Here is a 17,844-nt window from a genome sequence, read left to right as displayed (position 1 = left end):
CTTCCTCCCAATCCTTGCTTACCATACCACAGAGCTGGACTCCTCTAGACAGGCAGAGACAGTAAGGACATCTCAATGGCTGTGTGCCTATCTGCTGTGGTGATAGTTGTTTTGGTTTCAAGTCTGGGTTTTTAAAACATTTGTTTAGTTTTAGTCGGGTTGATGGCAGGAGAGATTAGAGGTAAAAGTGGAACTAGAAACATTTCAAGGTATAGGATAAGCTTGATAGAGCCTTAGCTGAATTATTAAGATTCCATTAACTTTCCAAGAGCACACTGGAAATGGGGAATTTGGGTGGATTGTGAAAATAGTGGAGCAAACAAGGGGAGCCAAAATTAAGCAAGTGTTCTGGTCATTTAGTGTGGTGAGTGACCTGGAATTTGAGCACAGAAATGAGAACTAGAGGAGGGATGGGAAACGGGACTGTAAGATAAGCTTCACTGTGCCAAAGGAAAAGTGCAAAAGTGGGATGAAAGTGCATTCCTATGTGAACTGTTTCGGCTATGAAGACATGACCACACCTGAAAGCTTACCTGCCCTACAGATGTGAGGGAGGAGGGCGAGGAAAACAATATTAATCCTAACTAATTTTATCCTTAAACCCTGTCATGTGTTAATACCCTCCAAGTATTTCAACTGCAACATTTAATGTCTTCAAAAATGTTACTTTACTGACATATATGAAGAATTGTCACAAAGTATTTTTTAAAAAGGATTGAATGCATTAGGTCTCTGAAAAATTATAAAGCACTTTCTTTTCTAGTATAAAAATAGGCTATGACCACACACTGGATTGCACAGTTAACTTAGGTTTTTCAGCTATATTAAATGTCAATTGTTATATTCTTAATAAGATTGAATGTAATACTCTGAATTAGTCACTACAGTAGTATAAATGAATAGACTGACTGGATCACTGCACTTATTTTCCGTTTTTCATGGAAACAATTTTCTCCATCTATAATTCCGCAGTGGTTTCAAACTAGGTATTTCATTTTCACAAGACATTAGCAGTTCAAATCTTTCTCAGGAGCTCTTAAGTCTGCTCCCCTTGCTCTTCCATCTCTCACAAAAATATTCACAGAACATTTTTGCTAATAAACATTTTAAATCGCAAATACAAAATTATAGAACTCTCTCTTTTTAAAATTACTAGAGATGAAAGCATGTGACCCTCCCTAAAACTTTTCTTTTGGCTTTGCTTAAAGGCAGTAATCAAGAAGAATTTGGGCAGGATAATGGGCAAATTTACTTAAGTATCAACACGAAGAATCTTTTGGATATTCTTGCAGAAGGGCAGTAAATGTTTCCTTACTAAATAAAATTTGTTTAAATTAGTAACTGCAAACTAGCAGCTTATTGAGCACAATAACCCTTTTTAGTCTATCACATCTGCAGAGTTACTGGTGGGCTAGGTAGAGTCACATGGCCGAGGTACCCAATATTTTTGCTGCTGCAATTTCATTACCACTCCCTCTTCCCAAGAAAAGTTTTAGTTGATACATGTAAAATTTGAAATTGGTTATGAGTATTTGGGAATGATTGTTCTCCCCACTCTCAGAGATAGTGATAAAAAGCTTTGGAAGTCCTGAGGTCAGGGCTAGGAATCTCTGGCAAAATGTGTAGTGCCCAAAATTACTACTACTAGTACTACTGCTACTAGCAACTGGTCCTGCTATTACACCTCCTCTTCCTCTTTCTCCTTCTTTCCCTCCTCCTCCTCCTCCTGCTACTATGACTAGTATTACCACCACCACCGTTTATTGAGCTTTGACTACATATGCCAGGCACAGTAGCAGGTACTTTACATGTATTGCCTTTCTCTTCAATGTATTATTAGTCCAAGTTTTATAGATGGTGAAACTGAGGCTCAGAAAAAGTATGTGTTCAAGGCTGCACAGCTAACATGACTCCTGTCTGTCCAACTCCAAAGCTGTCACAGCACACTGCCTCCCAGGACGTACATACCATTTTTAGGACAGGCAAGTTGTAGAAACTAAGGCTACAGTGTCCTGGGTTGGAGATAAAGCTGGACACCAAGTCAGGGAGGGAAGGGAAGCATATGTGGATCAACGCAGTGGATCTAGTGATTCCTATTGTTAACTCACCAGTAGCAGAATGATACACAAACAGAGCATTTATGAGTCTGACTTTTCTGCTCTTCGAAAGGATAATAACTACCACCTTATTTCTTGCTTCACCTTTGTGATCAAACTTCTTGCAACCTGCATTTCCTTTTGTTTGTTTGTTTGTCTGTTTTGAGACAGAGTTTCCCTCTTGTCATCCAGGCTGGAGTGCAATGGCATGATCTCGGCTCACTGCAACCTCCACTTCCTGGGTTCAAGCAATTCTCCTGCCTCAGCCCCTTGAGTAGCTGGGATTACATGTGTCTACCACCACACCTGGCAAATTTTTGTATTTTTTGTAGAGATGGGATTTCACCATGTTGGCCAGGCTGGTCTTGACCTCCAGACCCCAGGTGATCCACCCACCTCAGCCTCCCAAAGTGCTGGGATTACAGGCATGAGTCACCGCGCCCAGCCCTGCATTTCCTTATAACTTACTTTCTTCCTGACCTCTTTGAATTTATGTTCCATCTTCATATTTGCATAGAACCTTCTCCCTCAAAGATGACTAATGAAATCTTCTATGCTTCTGCTCCAATTGACTCATCAAATCTTCCACATTTTGAAGGCCTCTCCTTCCTCTGAGATTTTGATCCTCTGTTTGTGTTGGTTTTCCTCGTCTCTTGACTGCTCTTTGTTTCTCCTTTGCTGTCCTTCAGAATTCACATCCCTATCCCATACCCCTTGCTCACTACAAGTCATCCTCACAATGGGTCCACGAACCACCTGTGATTAACAAGAGACATCCAAGTGGCGTGTACCTTGGCCTTGCAAAACAACGTGTAATGGAGTGGTCAGGGGCACAGGCTCCAGAGCTAAAGTGCCTGTATTCAAATCCCCACTCTCTTACCTACCAGTGGCATGAACTTGGCAAAACACTTAAATATTTCTTTATCTCTGTTTATCTGTAAAGTAGGGGTATTAACAATGTCTATCTCACAGAGCTGTTGTGAGAATTAAATGAGTTAACACATATTAAGCACTCAGCTGGAACAGAGGAAATCCTTAGTAAGTGTTACTTATTATTGTAGTCTTTAAGATAATAATATCTAAACCTTTGATTTTTTTCCACAAATGAATAATTTACTTTTGATATTTAATTTTCAAAATGCACAGCATTCTTCAGTAATCTCCTCAAAAGCACCACAGTCTTTCTATTTATTTTTGGAAAGTCAGTTTGTTATTGTATTTTGAGTGACAAACAATTGGGTTGGAGATTTGTCACAGGCCCTCTTTTCAATCTATACATTCTCCATGGCTTTAAGTGCTACTTAGATGCTAATGACTTCCAAGTATATCCCTTTCCCAGACCTCTCTCTTGACCTCTAAATCCAGCTAGCCAACTTTCTACTGGACATTTCCTACCTGCCTTTCTGACCCAGAGAACAATAAACCTTGCAGGTCTAAAAAGAACTCCTTTTATATTTCTTAACCTAGTTAAAGGCCATAGACCTATTTGGTCACCTAAACCAGAACCCTGTGGATCATCATAGTATTTCTTCTCCCTCACTCCTTCACCCATTAACTGATCACCAATTAATACTGATCCACCTCCTAGAAATGTTTTGAATGTGGGATACATTCTTCCCTAATCCTACTGCCACTGTCTCAAGCTGGGCTTTCATCTCTCCCTGGATCAGTAAAAATCTAACTGGTCTCTTTGTCCTCACTTTTTATCCTGGACCCTTGACCTTTGCTCCATACTCCATACTACAGCCATAGCAATCCTTCTTAAATGCAGATTTTATTCAGTTACTCACCTGCTTAAAATCCTTCCATGGCTCCCCAGACTTCTCAGGTTAAAGTCTAAACACCTATACATGGCCTACAAGGCTCTTCATTATTTGGGCCCAAGCTGCTTACTTCTCCATACTCACCTCTTGCAATCTCATGTCTTACATTCTGGCCAAGCCAAACTTCTGATAGTTCCCTGAACATCTCCATGCTGATCACCCTTCTGTGTTCTCGCATGTGGTCCCCTTCACTCCCTTATCTCATTTTTATTGGCAAAATTCTACTCTTATTTCAAGATAACTCATTTTTTTTTCCATTCTGCAGCCTTTCCTAAGTTTCTCAGGCAGGCCTGAGTGTTTCCTCCTCCATGCTAACTTGTCATCACGCATTTACATTCATTACAGTAATTATCACTTCACATTCTATTTGCCATTTTACCTGTCAGGTTCTCAGCCAGTCTGTGTGTTCCTTGAGGGCAGGTGCCATTTCCTATTTATCTGTATACACCCAGTGCTTAAGGCACCATTTTCCCCATAAAATGTGCTCATTGACACCTCCACTAATACCTCTGCTTTCTGTCTCTCCAGAGGGAGTAATTTTTTTTCTCCTTCAACATTTGGCTAAAATGCATTTTCTCCATTAAATTTTCCAATTATACTAATTTCACTGACTGCTCCTTAAAGAGGGCTCCACCAACAAATGTATTTGTGCTCTAATGGTTTAAATTCTATTCTTTCTTCTAGCTCAACCACCCTAAAATATTTAAGGATCATCTGCTGAAATCATCCATAGCAGTGTTTTTTAAATTAATTTATTTTAAAATATTTATATTTTATGCTTGGAGAAGCAGCCAGACATCTATTACATAGACTCCAAGATTCTTGCCCTTCCCAAACTAAATATCCTTCCAATGGGCAATAAGAGCAGAAAGAAGAAAATACCAGCCCATCTAAAGTTTGAACTCTAAAGAGAGAGACTTCCAAAAGTGAATGAAGCTAAGACCTAGTAGCAAGACAGAAAGCTGAAATTCCCCAGACTAAGGGAAACCTCTCCCTCTCTTCCAACTCATCTCCTTTCTTTCTTCTTTCTCCTAATGCTAAAGAGCAGTGCCGTCCAGCTCTTTAAAAGGATTGAGAAGAGCCAGAAGGAAATCAACCTGCCCATGGAGCTTCTGGGATGGATTAAGCCGTTGTATCACAGCAGTTCTGGAAAGAAGAAAAAGGTGGCACACAAAATATACAGGAAAGTGCTTTAATTTACTCAGTGCCCTAAAAGCTAAGAACAAGACTAAATAAGTAAAATTGAAAGGGCTATACTACATTCATTTGTATTTTCTGCACTGCATGCTGCTCTATAAATACTCTTTCTCACTATATACTGTGTTTTCCCTAACTAGACTGAAAGTTCCTGGAGGTCATCAACCACATATATTTCTTTTGTAGCCCCCAAATCGCCCACCACACTGAGTACACAGTGTATGCTCAATAAATGCTGTTGACCAACTGATTACTAAGTATTTAACTATATTTGCCCCTCGCTATGTTTTAGAATGCCTATTATTCACAGAACCATGGAGTATTGGAAGTGAAGAGGAAGTATTCATCTGTTGGTATACATTTTCCCTTGGCTATGCATTATACAGAGGTTTCCTTTGGAAATGTAAACAAAGGATGCCTGATGAGCCAGGACAAAGAACTATATATAGAGATCAAGTGGTTATCATAGCAAGGTCAAAGCATGCCCTTCCTTAATTAGATTAAAGGGAGTCTTGGAGCTGCCTCTACCTCCTTCCCATGCTCTCCAGCCCCAGCAGAAAACATTTTCCAACCACCCATCTACTGAATTCTGAAACCTTCAGCAGCAATTATAACAAGCTACATTACCATAGAAGTCAGCTAACAAATATGTAGTGATCTTAATCTCTGTTTCTGTTATAATAGGAAGACTGCAGCTTTGTTTACTTTCTGAGGAGAATAGAGAACAGGCAGAAAGGATCATGATAGGGAGGCAGTATTTATGGCCCTTTTATGAAAAGGCAATTTGTGACAAAAACATTTGCAGACAATAAAGAAGGGGAACAGGTTTGACAGGAAAATACCCTATTCCAGTTTTCTCAGAAGCGCCTTAGCTGGTATCCTCCGCCCCCACCGAATGTGAAATGCCTGGTATACACTGTGAATATAGTCATTCCCTATAGATGAATCTGGATTACATATAATGAAAAAATTCCAAATCAGCCATCAGTGTCTGACTTTCATGACTGACAGTATTCTACTATACATTTCATTTTCTACTGTATTTTTAAGCATTTATGAAGTCTCAAGTCCCCCCATTAACTAGATTTCTAATCCTGAGGTTTGTCCTGAAGGCTTTTGGAGAGACAGGCTCTGTGTTGAATGAGGATAATAAGTAACCTGGATTCACCGTTATTATTAAGAGGAAGTTGGCCGGGCCCGGTGGCTCACGCCAGTAATCCTAGCACTTTGGGAGGCCAAGGCGGGTGGATTGCCTGAGCTCAGGAGTTCAAGACCAGCCTGGGCAACATGGTGAAACCGCGTCTCTACTAAAATACAAGAAATTAGCCTGGCATGGTGGCGTGTGCCTGTAATCCCAGCTACTCGGGAGGCTGAGACAGGAGAATCGCTTGAACCTAGGAGGCAGAGGTTGCAGTGAGCCGAGATTGTGCCACTGCACTCTAGCCTGGGCAACAGAGCGAGACTCCATCTCAAAAAAAAAAAAAAAAACCAGAGGAAGTTAAGGGCACATCCTTAACCTTTCAGAATGGATGATGTCATGGAAGACAGAAATGGCCTTCCATAAGCCATCCTGTAGGGTCCCTGTCATCAAAGACAGAATCCTAAACCCAATAGACTATGAAGTTAAATCCCAAAATACATTCTCACTCTCAACAGTATCTCACTATTCTTTCCCAGGTCTCAATTAATGTTTATATTCAATTGTCTGTATTTCTTATACATGTGCATCCACATCAGGGTGGATTTTTGCAGCATGTAAGCCCTCAGAGGGTAGATACTGTGCCTATGCTGTTTTCTTTATACCTGGTACAATGCCAGGCATAAAAAAGGATTAGTAAAAGCAGACCTTTTGTGTATCCAGAGCCGACAGTGGCTTACATGATCGGATTTAGCAAGCATCCATAAAAGAACACTTCTTGAATACCTACTGTATGGGCTACTCTTTCCCCTTACTCTATTTGCATGTGGCAGCGCTAGTGTCACTTCATTAAGACTCAGGCAAGAATACTAACTTCAGGACGGAACTGTTAAAACACTGCTTGTTACCTAAAAAGCCAAAGTGGTTCCTTCCCTATTAACACAATGATGGATAGTTTTATGAGACTTGTCACTTAAAAAGAGTAGGGCCCTGAACATAAAGGTTTGATTGGCAGGATGGGCTGGGAAAGGTTGGAACAGGCTATGTTTGGGTGAGGCTGGCCAGGGTCATAAGCTCTTCAGAGTGGCAAGATGAGACCTTAGAGAGGTCCTAAAGTGAATGAGCTATAAAAATAAACTGCTTACTTTGCTATTTTCACTACAACTTGTTCTGTACTTAATAGTCTTTTTGATGAGAACAAGGAAGGTGAATATAATTTCTAACCACATTTTATTCACTATTAGCTGTTACTCTATATTCAATCATGCAAATTCTAAATCAAGGGATCTCTTATCTTGTCTCCTGCTTACAATACTCCCTTGTCCCTTTGCCAGTGTGGATGTCTTATACTGTAATCTAACAGCATAATGAGAAACTTTGACAGAGTGGAACATTAGAGGGATTCTGATTAGCTGAAAGCCACTTTGAAATACTTTATATTTTGTTTCTCCCTTCTTGGAAAGAATAAGCCAGGAGAGAAAAAGAATAGAATAAAGAAAGTTACCATTCACAGCATCATGACCTGTGATACCTAGAAAGAAGTCGAAGGTCATGTTATCAGTTCAACTCTTCATTTTATAGGTAAGAACACTGAAACTGAGAAGCTAAATGACTTAGATTCATACCACCACTTCATGGAAGAGCCAAGTCTAGAATACAGTTTTCCAAATCACACTCTAGTGCTCTTTCTTTTCATTCCTTATGCTTCTTCCCTAATCCCCCACTTCATTTTACAGTCTCATATCTGAGTTTAACCAGTACTCTATGGACCCTACATAGAGCACCACTCTCTTCCACAAATGGAGTGCCCAGCAGGGATTAAATTTCTATGGTATGCTCATCATACAAGTACACTCTACTTGAAGAAACTCAATACTTTAAGAAATCCAAATGATTGGGGGTCAGAAGGTTACTCATATAATAAGAGGATTCTTTGTCTTACAAGAAGATTCTCCACAGTCTCTTAAATAGGAATCTATAGATTGGATTAAGAGATGAGATCTTAATAAAATTGAAATAAAATAAACTTGAACTGTTACATTTGTCTGTCATACAAGTAAGATTAGAACCAGACTATCAGGTTCTAAATAGAATTAGAAACATTTTTATCCAACCACTGCCCATGAAGAATCCTATAATATTTTACCCAACCCTGTTTACACTTGAAGCCCTACCATCAGCTCTTCAACAAAATCAACACAAAACCAAATGGTATAAGTTTCATGCTCTTGAGAAAGAGAAATAACATCTTTATTTTATTATGTCCATTTAAGAAGAGGTCAGCTCTTCTTCTAAGCTCTGCTCTAAGATTTGATGTAGATGACAATTGATTAAAACCTCACACTTTACAGCACTTTACAATTTACAACTTTAAGATAGATATGATTTGTTGATGACAAGAATAAGTGGAAAGGTAATGAGTGAGGACCAGGTGGGGTGCATGGTATAGATAGGACCATGGGCAGGGGATGAAGAGGGGGAGAGGCTCGAAAGAGGAGAAGCAGTCCTGATAATATTGTTACAGAAACAATATTGTGCTGAATTAACCTCACCTTACCCCAAGGACCCAGGATTCCCAACTTCCCTATGACACTCCAGTAATCTCTTTAAGGAGTGATAATGTCCAGTTTGATGATGGATGAAGCACACTTCATGTCTGATTTTCATACTGCCTGCTGTTTGGAAAGGAGAATAGGTTGCCCCTTGAATTATTATCCCCCCACCGTCCATCATCACCGTCTATTCTTTTTAAACCATAGGTTTCTGACACTTTTTTTGGAACAAGCATCCTAAAGGAATGAGACTTTCTAAAACTGCCATTCAATCCTTCATTCCAAATGACTAGGCTACACTCTGACAAAACTGAAGTCCTCCCAAAGGGTCACCCATTTCAGGTCCTCTGAAAAATCACAAATGTTTCTGTTACATACCTCAACCTGTTGGCAGATCTGTATTAGTTTGGCCATTTGATTTTCTAGTTCGCTGTTGCGCTTAACCAGGTTGGTGAGGTTCATCTCCAGAGTTTGCTGTCATCGCAGAGAGTATGAATCCAGAGGGGAACAGAGAAGAGGGGAAAAAAGAACCATGAGCTTGAGAACCAATGTCATGTGAAAATCGGTTAGTCAGTAGACAAATGTTTCAAAGATTCATTTAGCATCTGCCATGAGCCAAGCACTAATCTAGGTACAAATTAATAATGCTGCACATTTGCTCATTATTGGGGAAAATATGACATTCATGACTTTGTGGATGTAGGAATTTATTGACATTAAAGAAGAAACCTTATGTTTTAGATAATATCTTTAACTTTTCAAAGTATTTCATAGGCAATATCTCATTTCGCCCTCATAGTAATCCCACAGCATATGAAGAACAGATATTATTATCTCTTTTCCAGATGAGTAGACTAAGAAAACTATTACACATGTTTCTCAACTTATGATGCAGTTATGTTCCAGAGAGGGCATTTTCAACTTAAGAAATTTTCAACTTATGATGGACTTATCCAGATGTAACCCCAACATAAGTCAAGAAGCATACTGAACGCATATCACTTTCACACCACTGTCAAATTGAAAAATCGTAAGTTGAACTATGGTAAGTCAGGGACCGTCTGTAATTATTGAATGATTGCCAGACACTATGCCAGGCAATTTCATATATACTATTTAAAAACCATAACAATCCCACAAAGTAGAAGATGCTAGTATTTTACAAATGGGAGTACCAAGCTTCAAAGTGGAGTTAAAGTATTTTGCACAGTCTTATTACTAGCATGTGCAAAACTAGGACTGGAACCCATGTATCCAGCCCTCAGTCACAGTTTTGCTGCAGTATTCCGTGATTTTTTTTGTTTTTGATTATAATATTTTATATTTGTCAGTAGGGTCCTTCAGGAAAAAAATAGTATTTTGAGTGTGGAATTCATCAAAATCTAGCATTGTATCTCACAGCTTTCCTTCTTTGGCACCGAGGCTTCACCCACAAGAGAGGCAGGGCTTCAAAATGCAAAGCCTGACTGTATCAAGAGAGGACATCAGCCAGGCACGGTGGTTCACGCCTGTAATCCCAGCACTTTGGGAGGCTGAGTTGGGCAGATCGCTTGAGCCCAGGAGTTCAAGACCAGCTTGGGCAGCACAACAAAACCACATCTCAACAAAAAATGCAAAATTTAGTTGGGCGTGGTGGCATGCACCTATAGTTCCAGTGACTCAGGAGGCTGAGGTGGGAGGATCACTTGACCCCAGGAGGCAGAGGTTGCAGTGAGCCAGGATCACACCACTGCACTCCAGCCTGGGTGACAGAGTGAGACCCTATCTCAATAAATAAATATTTTAAAAAGAGAAGATATCCATTGCATATCATCGTTTACTGGTACATAGATTCTTTCAGGTACATATTAGGGGTACTTTGCAGATCTGTTGAATATAATGTTGTTACAACAGTAGCCGGAATTCTAGCATGTTTTCAGTTGAGCAAGCTACTGTTTCCCATTCCTTATGTGAAAAAGAGTATCATTTCACTCTAGATTAATCATGGGCTTTTTTATTTCTCCCCACTCCCAAGTCTTTCAGCCCTGGTAGCTGCTTTTCCTCTAAGACTCACCCCAATATCTACTTCTCTCTCACCCACTATCCCAATACCCCATAAAGTCTGTTCCAAATGTAATACCCCAACTTACTGGCCCTCATTCTGCCAGCAGTCCTTCCCTCAGTCATGTTAAGTGCTACACTGCTATCTCCATTTTTCCTATGTTTTGTAGTTCAAAGTTCGTGCTTTTGAAAAAGTGGATGGGGGGATGTGGGGGAGGGAGGGAACATGAAGGAAAAGAAGAGATTTGTGTACTTGGCCCCCTTCTGTCTGCTAAGTACCTGTAGCTCCTTAATATCTTTGGCACTGTTCCCATGAATAGATGGATATATTCACATAGATACACGTGTTTGCAGGCTGGGTAGTGTGATTTCACATTTTCTCAAACTGGATTATGAGGACCAGCTGAACACTTGCTTCCCTTCCTGCCAGGTCTCTCTTGGCTTCCTTGGCTTTATTCCCATGGAAGTGATTTTTCACCATTTATTCTATTTTTCTTGTATTGGGGCACAATGTCTCCCCTGACCTCCTTTAATCCCACTATCATCTCAATCTGTGGTCTTCTTGGCAAAGAAAAGGGGAAGGAAGAAGAATACAGGAAAAAATCATTGATTTGGACGTGATCTTTAAGCTAAATTGATGTCAGAGGAATAAAAAAAGTGGCAGTTCAGAAATTTAATACAAAAATGTATTGAACACCTACTCTGTTCAAGGTACAGTGACTTCACAGATAAAGAGGAAGTAAAATTAAGATGGGCCTTGAAGGATAAACAGAATTTTAATAGACAGAGATGCACGGGAGCAGGATGTTCCAGGCACAAGGAATGTAATGAGAAAAGTACAAACAAATAAGACCATGAGCAGTGGGTGGCTCATACCTGTAATCCCAGCACTTTGGGAGACCGAGGTGGGTGGATCACCTGAGGTCAGGAGTTCAAGACCAGCCTGGCCAACATGGTGAAACCTCGTCTCTACTAAAAATACAAAATTAGCCAGGCATGGCGGTAGACACATGTAATCTCAGTTACTCGGGAGGCTGAGGCAGGAAAATCATTTGAACCGCAGAGGCAGAGGTTGCAGTGAGCCGAGATCGTACTATTGCACTCCAGCCTGGGCAAAAAGAGTGAAACTCTGTCTCAAAAAAATAATAAATAAATAAACAAATAAATAAAAAGTATAAAGAAATAAAATATATGGCATATTCAGGGACTAGTAGTTTCATTTGGCTAGAACAGAGGGTAGAAAGAGAGTAGTGGGGGACGCAGCTGGAAATGGAGACCAAAGTCCTGTTATAAAGGTCTTAAGTGCTTAGATAAGGAGTTTGTAGTTTCTTCGTTTGTTTGTTTGTTTTTGTTGTTGTTGTTGTTTGCACTGAGGACTTACCAAAAGCTGTTGAGCAAGGTAACGGCATAATCAGGGCTGCATTTAGGAGATTAACCTAGCAGCAATATGTGGGGCAGACTGAAATAGGAAAGCCCAGGGCAGGGGGTGGGGGAAGGACACTGGTTAGAAGAAGGCTGCAATATTCAAGGCCGTAGGGTAATGCAAGTCTGGGCCAAACTGAGGATAACTGAAAGAAATGTGTTTTAAGAAAGGATTTGTCACTGTCAAATATGCGGAGAATGCAAGAAATATGAGGATTGATAAAAGGCAGCTGGATTTGGTAATTAGAGGTCACAGATGACCTTTTGAAAAGGTGTTTCAATAGGGTTTTGGAAGAATTTGTGAAATCCTGAGGTTAGAGTATGGTGTAGTGACAAAGTGGAGGCTTTAAGTCTAGACTCCTCTTCAAAAATTTGGCCATAAGGTGAATATAATAATTCTGTAGTGTGATGAAAGGGTCTAGCTTGAGTTAGGCAGTGGAAATTGGTAGTGAATCCAGTTGATAATTTTCTCTAGCAGTGGCCCAAATTCCTATCAATGGAAATTCCATGTATCACAAATGAATATATTGATATATTAGGCAAATATAATGTAGATTGATGAACGCCAAGCAAATACAATATTAGAAATTTGTGTTTCCAACTGTAATGCATTTCCATTCAAACATGGGATTCCATGAGGATAATGTTTTTAACAAGTACCTCAACCTGTTGCAACACTGATCACAAAACTGATATCTCATAAATAATTCACAGTACAGAGCAGGACATAGCAAAATCTCTGCTATGTGTTCCTCTTTTGTGGCCCAGAACTGAGACTCGCGGCTTCTGTAAAGCCACTGAAAACAAAAATTAGGGCTGAACACATAATTTGAGGTCTGGTTAGACTATGCGCCTTGAGTTACCATCACAAAATTATGGCAAATGGTTAGTTTGCCCCTAGCAATTTGCAGAATGCCAGCACATGTTAACAACACAGAGCTAGATCTGACAAGATGACTCTAATTTCAACCTTACTTCATTAATATGAAAATGCTTTGAAAAATAAATCTTTGGCTAATGAAAACACCATCTGTTGATGGCTTTTTGCCACTGTTTTCTTACAATATGAGACATAATTTCAGGAAAACACCGAACATTTACTTACTCATTTCCTATTCATTTACAAGGAATTAAAGCCTCCTCTCAAATTGGAATTTATTCTCAATAATGAACATATGCAAAGGGAAACAGAGAATTGAAGCGATTATGCAATCTAAGGAAGTCACTCTTCCTTATCATGCCTAGCACTGACGAGTCATTTAGAACAAAAAATTCTGGGCCACTCTAGGTTTGAATAATTTGATTGATTTGGCCAAGTAATTATCTTGTCTGTACTCTGGCTGAGTAAACAAAGAGGGTGTGTGTGTGTGTGTGTCTGTGTGTGTGTGGATGTGTGTGTCTAAAATCTCTATATAAAAGTAAACATGTCTCTTCGTTGTTCAGTTTTGAAATATTGGTGTGTTTTGCTCTGCTCCTGTGCAATGTAGTTAATGACTGGGCCAGGTTCCTTATGTTCAAGCCCGGTTAGTGCAACTTTCTCAGGACAGTTGAACCGTGACAGCAAGAGAGCCAAAGTGGCAGGGGAGATTGGAATGGAGATATCTGCTGGTAGGAAACAGGACAGGAGGTTGGCAGCCAGGGGGCAGGATGAAGCTCCCATTTCCTGCTGCAAGAGGTTACCTCTGGGTCTTTGTGTGCTTCCCTTTTATGGGTGTTACAGAAGCCATTTTAGTTTATGAAACTGTGAGACCTTCTTCACCTCCAGATGACTACATTATGCTAGCTCACACAAAATTGTACATGTGTCTAAACAGCACAAAGTAAGGGAAAGATGTGGCTGATTTGCATAACAGATTTTAAAAGGCCTCAGTTAGCTAAATTGGCAGTCTACACTGATTCCATTTTTACCCAAGTTTTATTGTGTTGTATAGATTAGGCCTCTTTGTGCTCTCTTATTCCCTTCCCAAAGAGGAAAATGTTTTGCCATCTGAGAAAGCTGGGCACAGGCTATTCTTCTTCCAGACAGCATCCCATTAACAGAAATGGCTTCTTCAACCCTCAAATAATTGCTGTTTTTTTTTTCACTTCTCTAGACACAGATTATTTCAGGTAACTTTCTCATTGACTCCCTCAAGAAAACTAGGCATACATCAAGACACCACCTCTTTATTAAAGCAAGGTAGATTACCCCATTATGGCACAAACTGGACCATGATCTCCATTTGTCATACTCCATGAAGGCATATGTATTTGCACATATATGAGCACTCCTACACACATCAACCTGACACAGTAAGTACTGAAGCCTAAAAGGGGGTGTAATCTGTATTAGTTCTATTGAAACATATCATTTCCACTGAAACATGGCACTGTCACAGAATGTCTGTATTCTGTCTTGCTGTCTAAAAGGTACAAGGGGAATATTATCTAAACCTAGACAAGATCCTGACTGCTTTTATGTGGGAATTGAACCTTGGGGTGAGCATAGGAAGGGGAGAAGTGAAATAGGGCAGAAAGGCCAATTCACCCCAAACCTGAGTCTTCCTGATTGACAGAAGACAACTTCATCTTTAAAAATAATCTGAGCCAGTGGCCCCATTACTATTCTTTGACATGCTCTTTTTTGACATCCTGTCTATGCACCGACATTTTCAGCTCTTCCAAAAGCCAGAAGCCAGAATCTTCACATGCTTTTAGGGTCACAGTCTGCTTTCTTTTTTTAACTGCTTGTCTTAAAATACTTACTTTGCTTTTGCTTCAGTCTGTCACTTTATGTATCAATTACATATGGCCTCTCAACAACAGAACACGCCATCTGGTTCACAAACTGAAGCCCACACCCTTATGCCAGAATTTATTCTTTCCCCAAACATTTATTTGCTGTTGTATAGACACAGGCTACGTCCCAGAATGAGATGAAGGTGATATACTGGATGTATATCACATAGGTCTACTCTACTTCAGGTTTGTTAAAGAATAACCTGACCCTCAAGCCAGGTGAAAGACTTGCCATCTTTTCAAAAGGCTCTGCGATCATCCAGCTGAGACCTACACCTCCCCCACTCTCCTTATCAGAAATGCTGCCCAAACGTTCCCATATTCTTTTCTTTCCCCCATCTTCAGGTGCATAGCATGATTACATCTCTAGCTCAAATGGATACATTATTATTTGGACATTCTAAAAGTAAACCTGTACTAAAAACTTAAATCTAGTGTTTATTTTGATAACCCTCAGACTACTGAGCCAAAGCCAACTCTACTTTCCTGGAGGACTCAGGGTTGTATTCCACTTGCACTATTCCTCTTCACTTCCTGCCTCTCATACACATCCCCCTCTTTCTCTTTCAACTTCTATTCCTTCATGCCTAATTTCTAGACCATGAGTGTTCCGCAAGGCTCAAGCCTTGGCCTTTGCTCAGCTCACTACTGCATGGCTCTACCACCACGCTGAGGACTCCCAAGTCTATTTCTCCAGACCCAATCTTTCAGCCACTGGTAAAGCCTAAATTTTAACCCTTTCTAGGACACTTGCCCTTTCAGTTCTGAGAGACCCCCATGCTCTCTGTCCTCCAGATGTTTCAACAAACTCTTTTCTCCTGACTACAGCACTCCCCTTCCCTGCCTCAACTCCTGTCCCCTAACAGGGCATTCAAAAACTCACCCAAATTCTATCTTGCTATTCCTCCTATGTTCTGTAACAGCCCCTGTTCTTCCACTGTCATTGCACTTACCACACCATCTCATAACTGTGTCCTTAATTATCTGCCTCCCCACACTAACCTGAGAGCTCCATCAGGGTTGAGGCTGTGCTTTCTTAATCACTGTAACCCTAATACCTATCCTGGTGCCTGCCACCTAATAGATGTTCAAGAAATGTTTGATGAATGAATGATTGTTAAATGACCCACAATCACATCAGACTCAAATCTAAAGTCAAAGCATCCCCAAAAAACTGCCACCCCTTCCTAATTTCATTTTTGTCCTCCTCAATACCACCATCCTTCAAGACATCTCCACCTCAAAAGTCCTTTTTAATTCACTCTCTTCACGGTGTATAATCATCATAGTCATTCACCAAGTTTTGTCAATTCTTTCCGCATGGACTCTCTCCAGTTTGGTCCTTCTCCTCCAATAAATTCACTCATTATTCCCTGTTTTTGAACTCAATGATATCCTTTCCCTGACCCCTCCACTGTGCTTCAGAGCATCCTGTGCAAACCTCTGTCATGGCACTTACCATACTGAATTGGAATTTCCCACTTGTCTATCTCCCCTACTAAGCTCAAAGTCCCTTTAGGACTGGGATTGTGCCTTATTTCCTGTGTCCCAGCTCCTACCACAGTGGTCAAAGTGTTTAGTAAACAAAGTGAATGTTCATTAATTGTTTGTTAAATGAATGAATGAATCCCTAGCCTAAATCCCTGATGCTACGGTTTAAGTTATTGTCAGTTCTATCTTCATGTGAGACAAAGAATAAGGCATTACCTCATTATATCAACCTTTCATGAACTTGAAGGCCATTATCACATTTTTCCCTTTAAACCTCACTTCTTTCGGTTCAGTAATTCTTGTTTCCTTGATCTTTCCTCACCTATATTATATTTCTGTAATATGTTTCCTTGCCCAACAATAACAGACAGGATTTCTATCCACCCAAGAACAATCTCTGTGTCAACATTTTGTAAATTGTTCTCAAACAAACGATTGTTAGCTCCTTTCAAATATTGGTGAAGAGAAAACTTGAGCCAAAAGAAATAACAGAAAAACAGAAAGATAAGGGTACAGATAATAGGAGTATCTACTTGCTAAACTTGCTCTCAAACCAAAGAAACTATGGAAAACATCTTCCAAAACAGGGTCCTGTTAATAATAAATGAGTTCAGAGACAGAGAAATCAATATAAGTCTTGCAGAGAAAAGAACAGGGGTTCAAATGAGTCTTAGTGCACAGTTTGGGTAGAGATGAAATAAAATGTATTTTATCCTCATACACACATGAAATATGTACAGATTTACACATATTGTATGTGATGGGGAGCAAGTCTGGAACAGTTAAGAGACCACAGAGAAGGCAGATCTACAAGCAAGAATGATTTTATGAGCATTGAGTTGAAGGCTGGTTTAGCTGAGAAACCTGTCAGATACTGTCCCCAACCCCACACACACATGTTCACCACCATCACCACCAGACCTTAAAGAGCATAAATCTGGTCTCAAATGTTTTGTTCTTATTATATTTAGCTACTGTGATTTAGTACCTGACTGAGAGTGAGAAACAACATTTTTCTTTTCCCTCACCTATGGTAACCCACCCTGGCCTTCATTGAAGATTTTTCTTATCATGCATATGTTTGATCTGGCTCATTTATTAGATTGATCCTTAGCCTCAGGATAGGTTCTGCTGAGGCTCTAACACTCCCTAGGGTGACAACAGAAAGTTTACCTTACACTCATGGCCCCCTCCTACCCAAATTATCAGAAGATTTACACACTCTCACATCTTCACATACAATGATACACATTTTATAGATATACTTTCATACATAGACACAGAGTCATTCTCAGCCACATATTTAT

At 40.0% G+C, this 17,844-nt stretch overlaps 1 protein-coding gene across 4 annotated transcripts in view; it reads right to left on the bottom strand.

Annotated features, from left to right (window-relative positions):
• Positions 1 to 17,844, bottom strand: part of MID2 (midline 2) — a 105,978-nt gene that overhangs the window by 67,774 nt on the left and 20,360 nt on the right. For all 4 annotated transcript variants that reach the window (XM_055375418.1, XM_055375417.1, XM_055375416.2 and 1 more), the window contains exon 3: positions 9,185 to 9,280. In XM_055375418.1, coding sequence (XP_055231393.1) covers positions 9,185 to 9,280 — 96 coding nt within the window. The remainder of the gene's footprint in view (positions 1 to 9,184; positions 9,281 to 17,844) is intronic.

This window comes from Gorilla gorilla, chromosome X (assembly GCF_029281585.2).
Source record: "Gorilla gorilla gorilla isolate KB3781 chromosome X, NHGRI_mGorGor1-v2.1_pri, whole genome shotgun sequence".
NCBI classification, from domain to species: Eukaryota; Metazoa; Chordata; class Mammalia; order Primates; family Hominidae; genus Gorilla; species Gorilla gorilla.
This window is presented reverse-complemented; position numbering and strand designations above follow the sequence as displayed.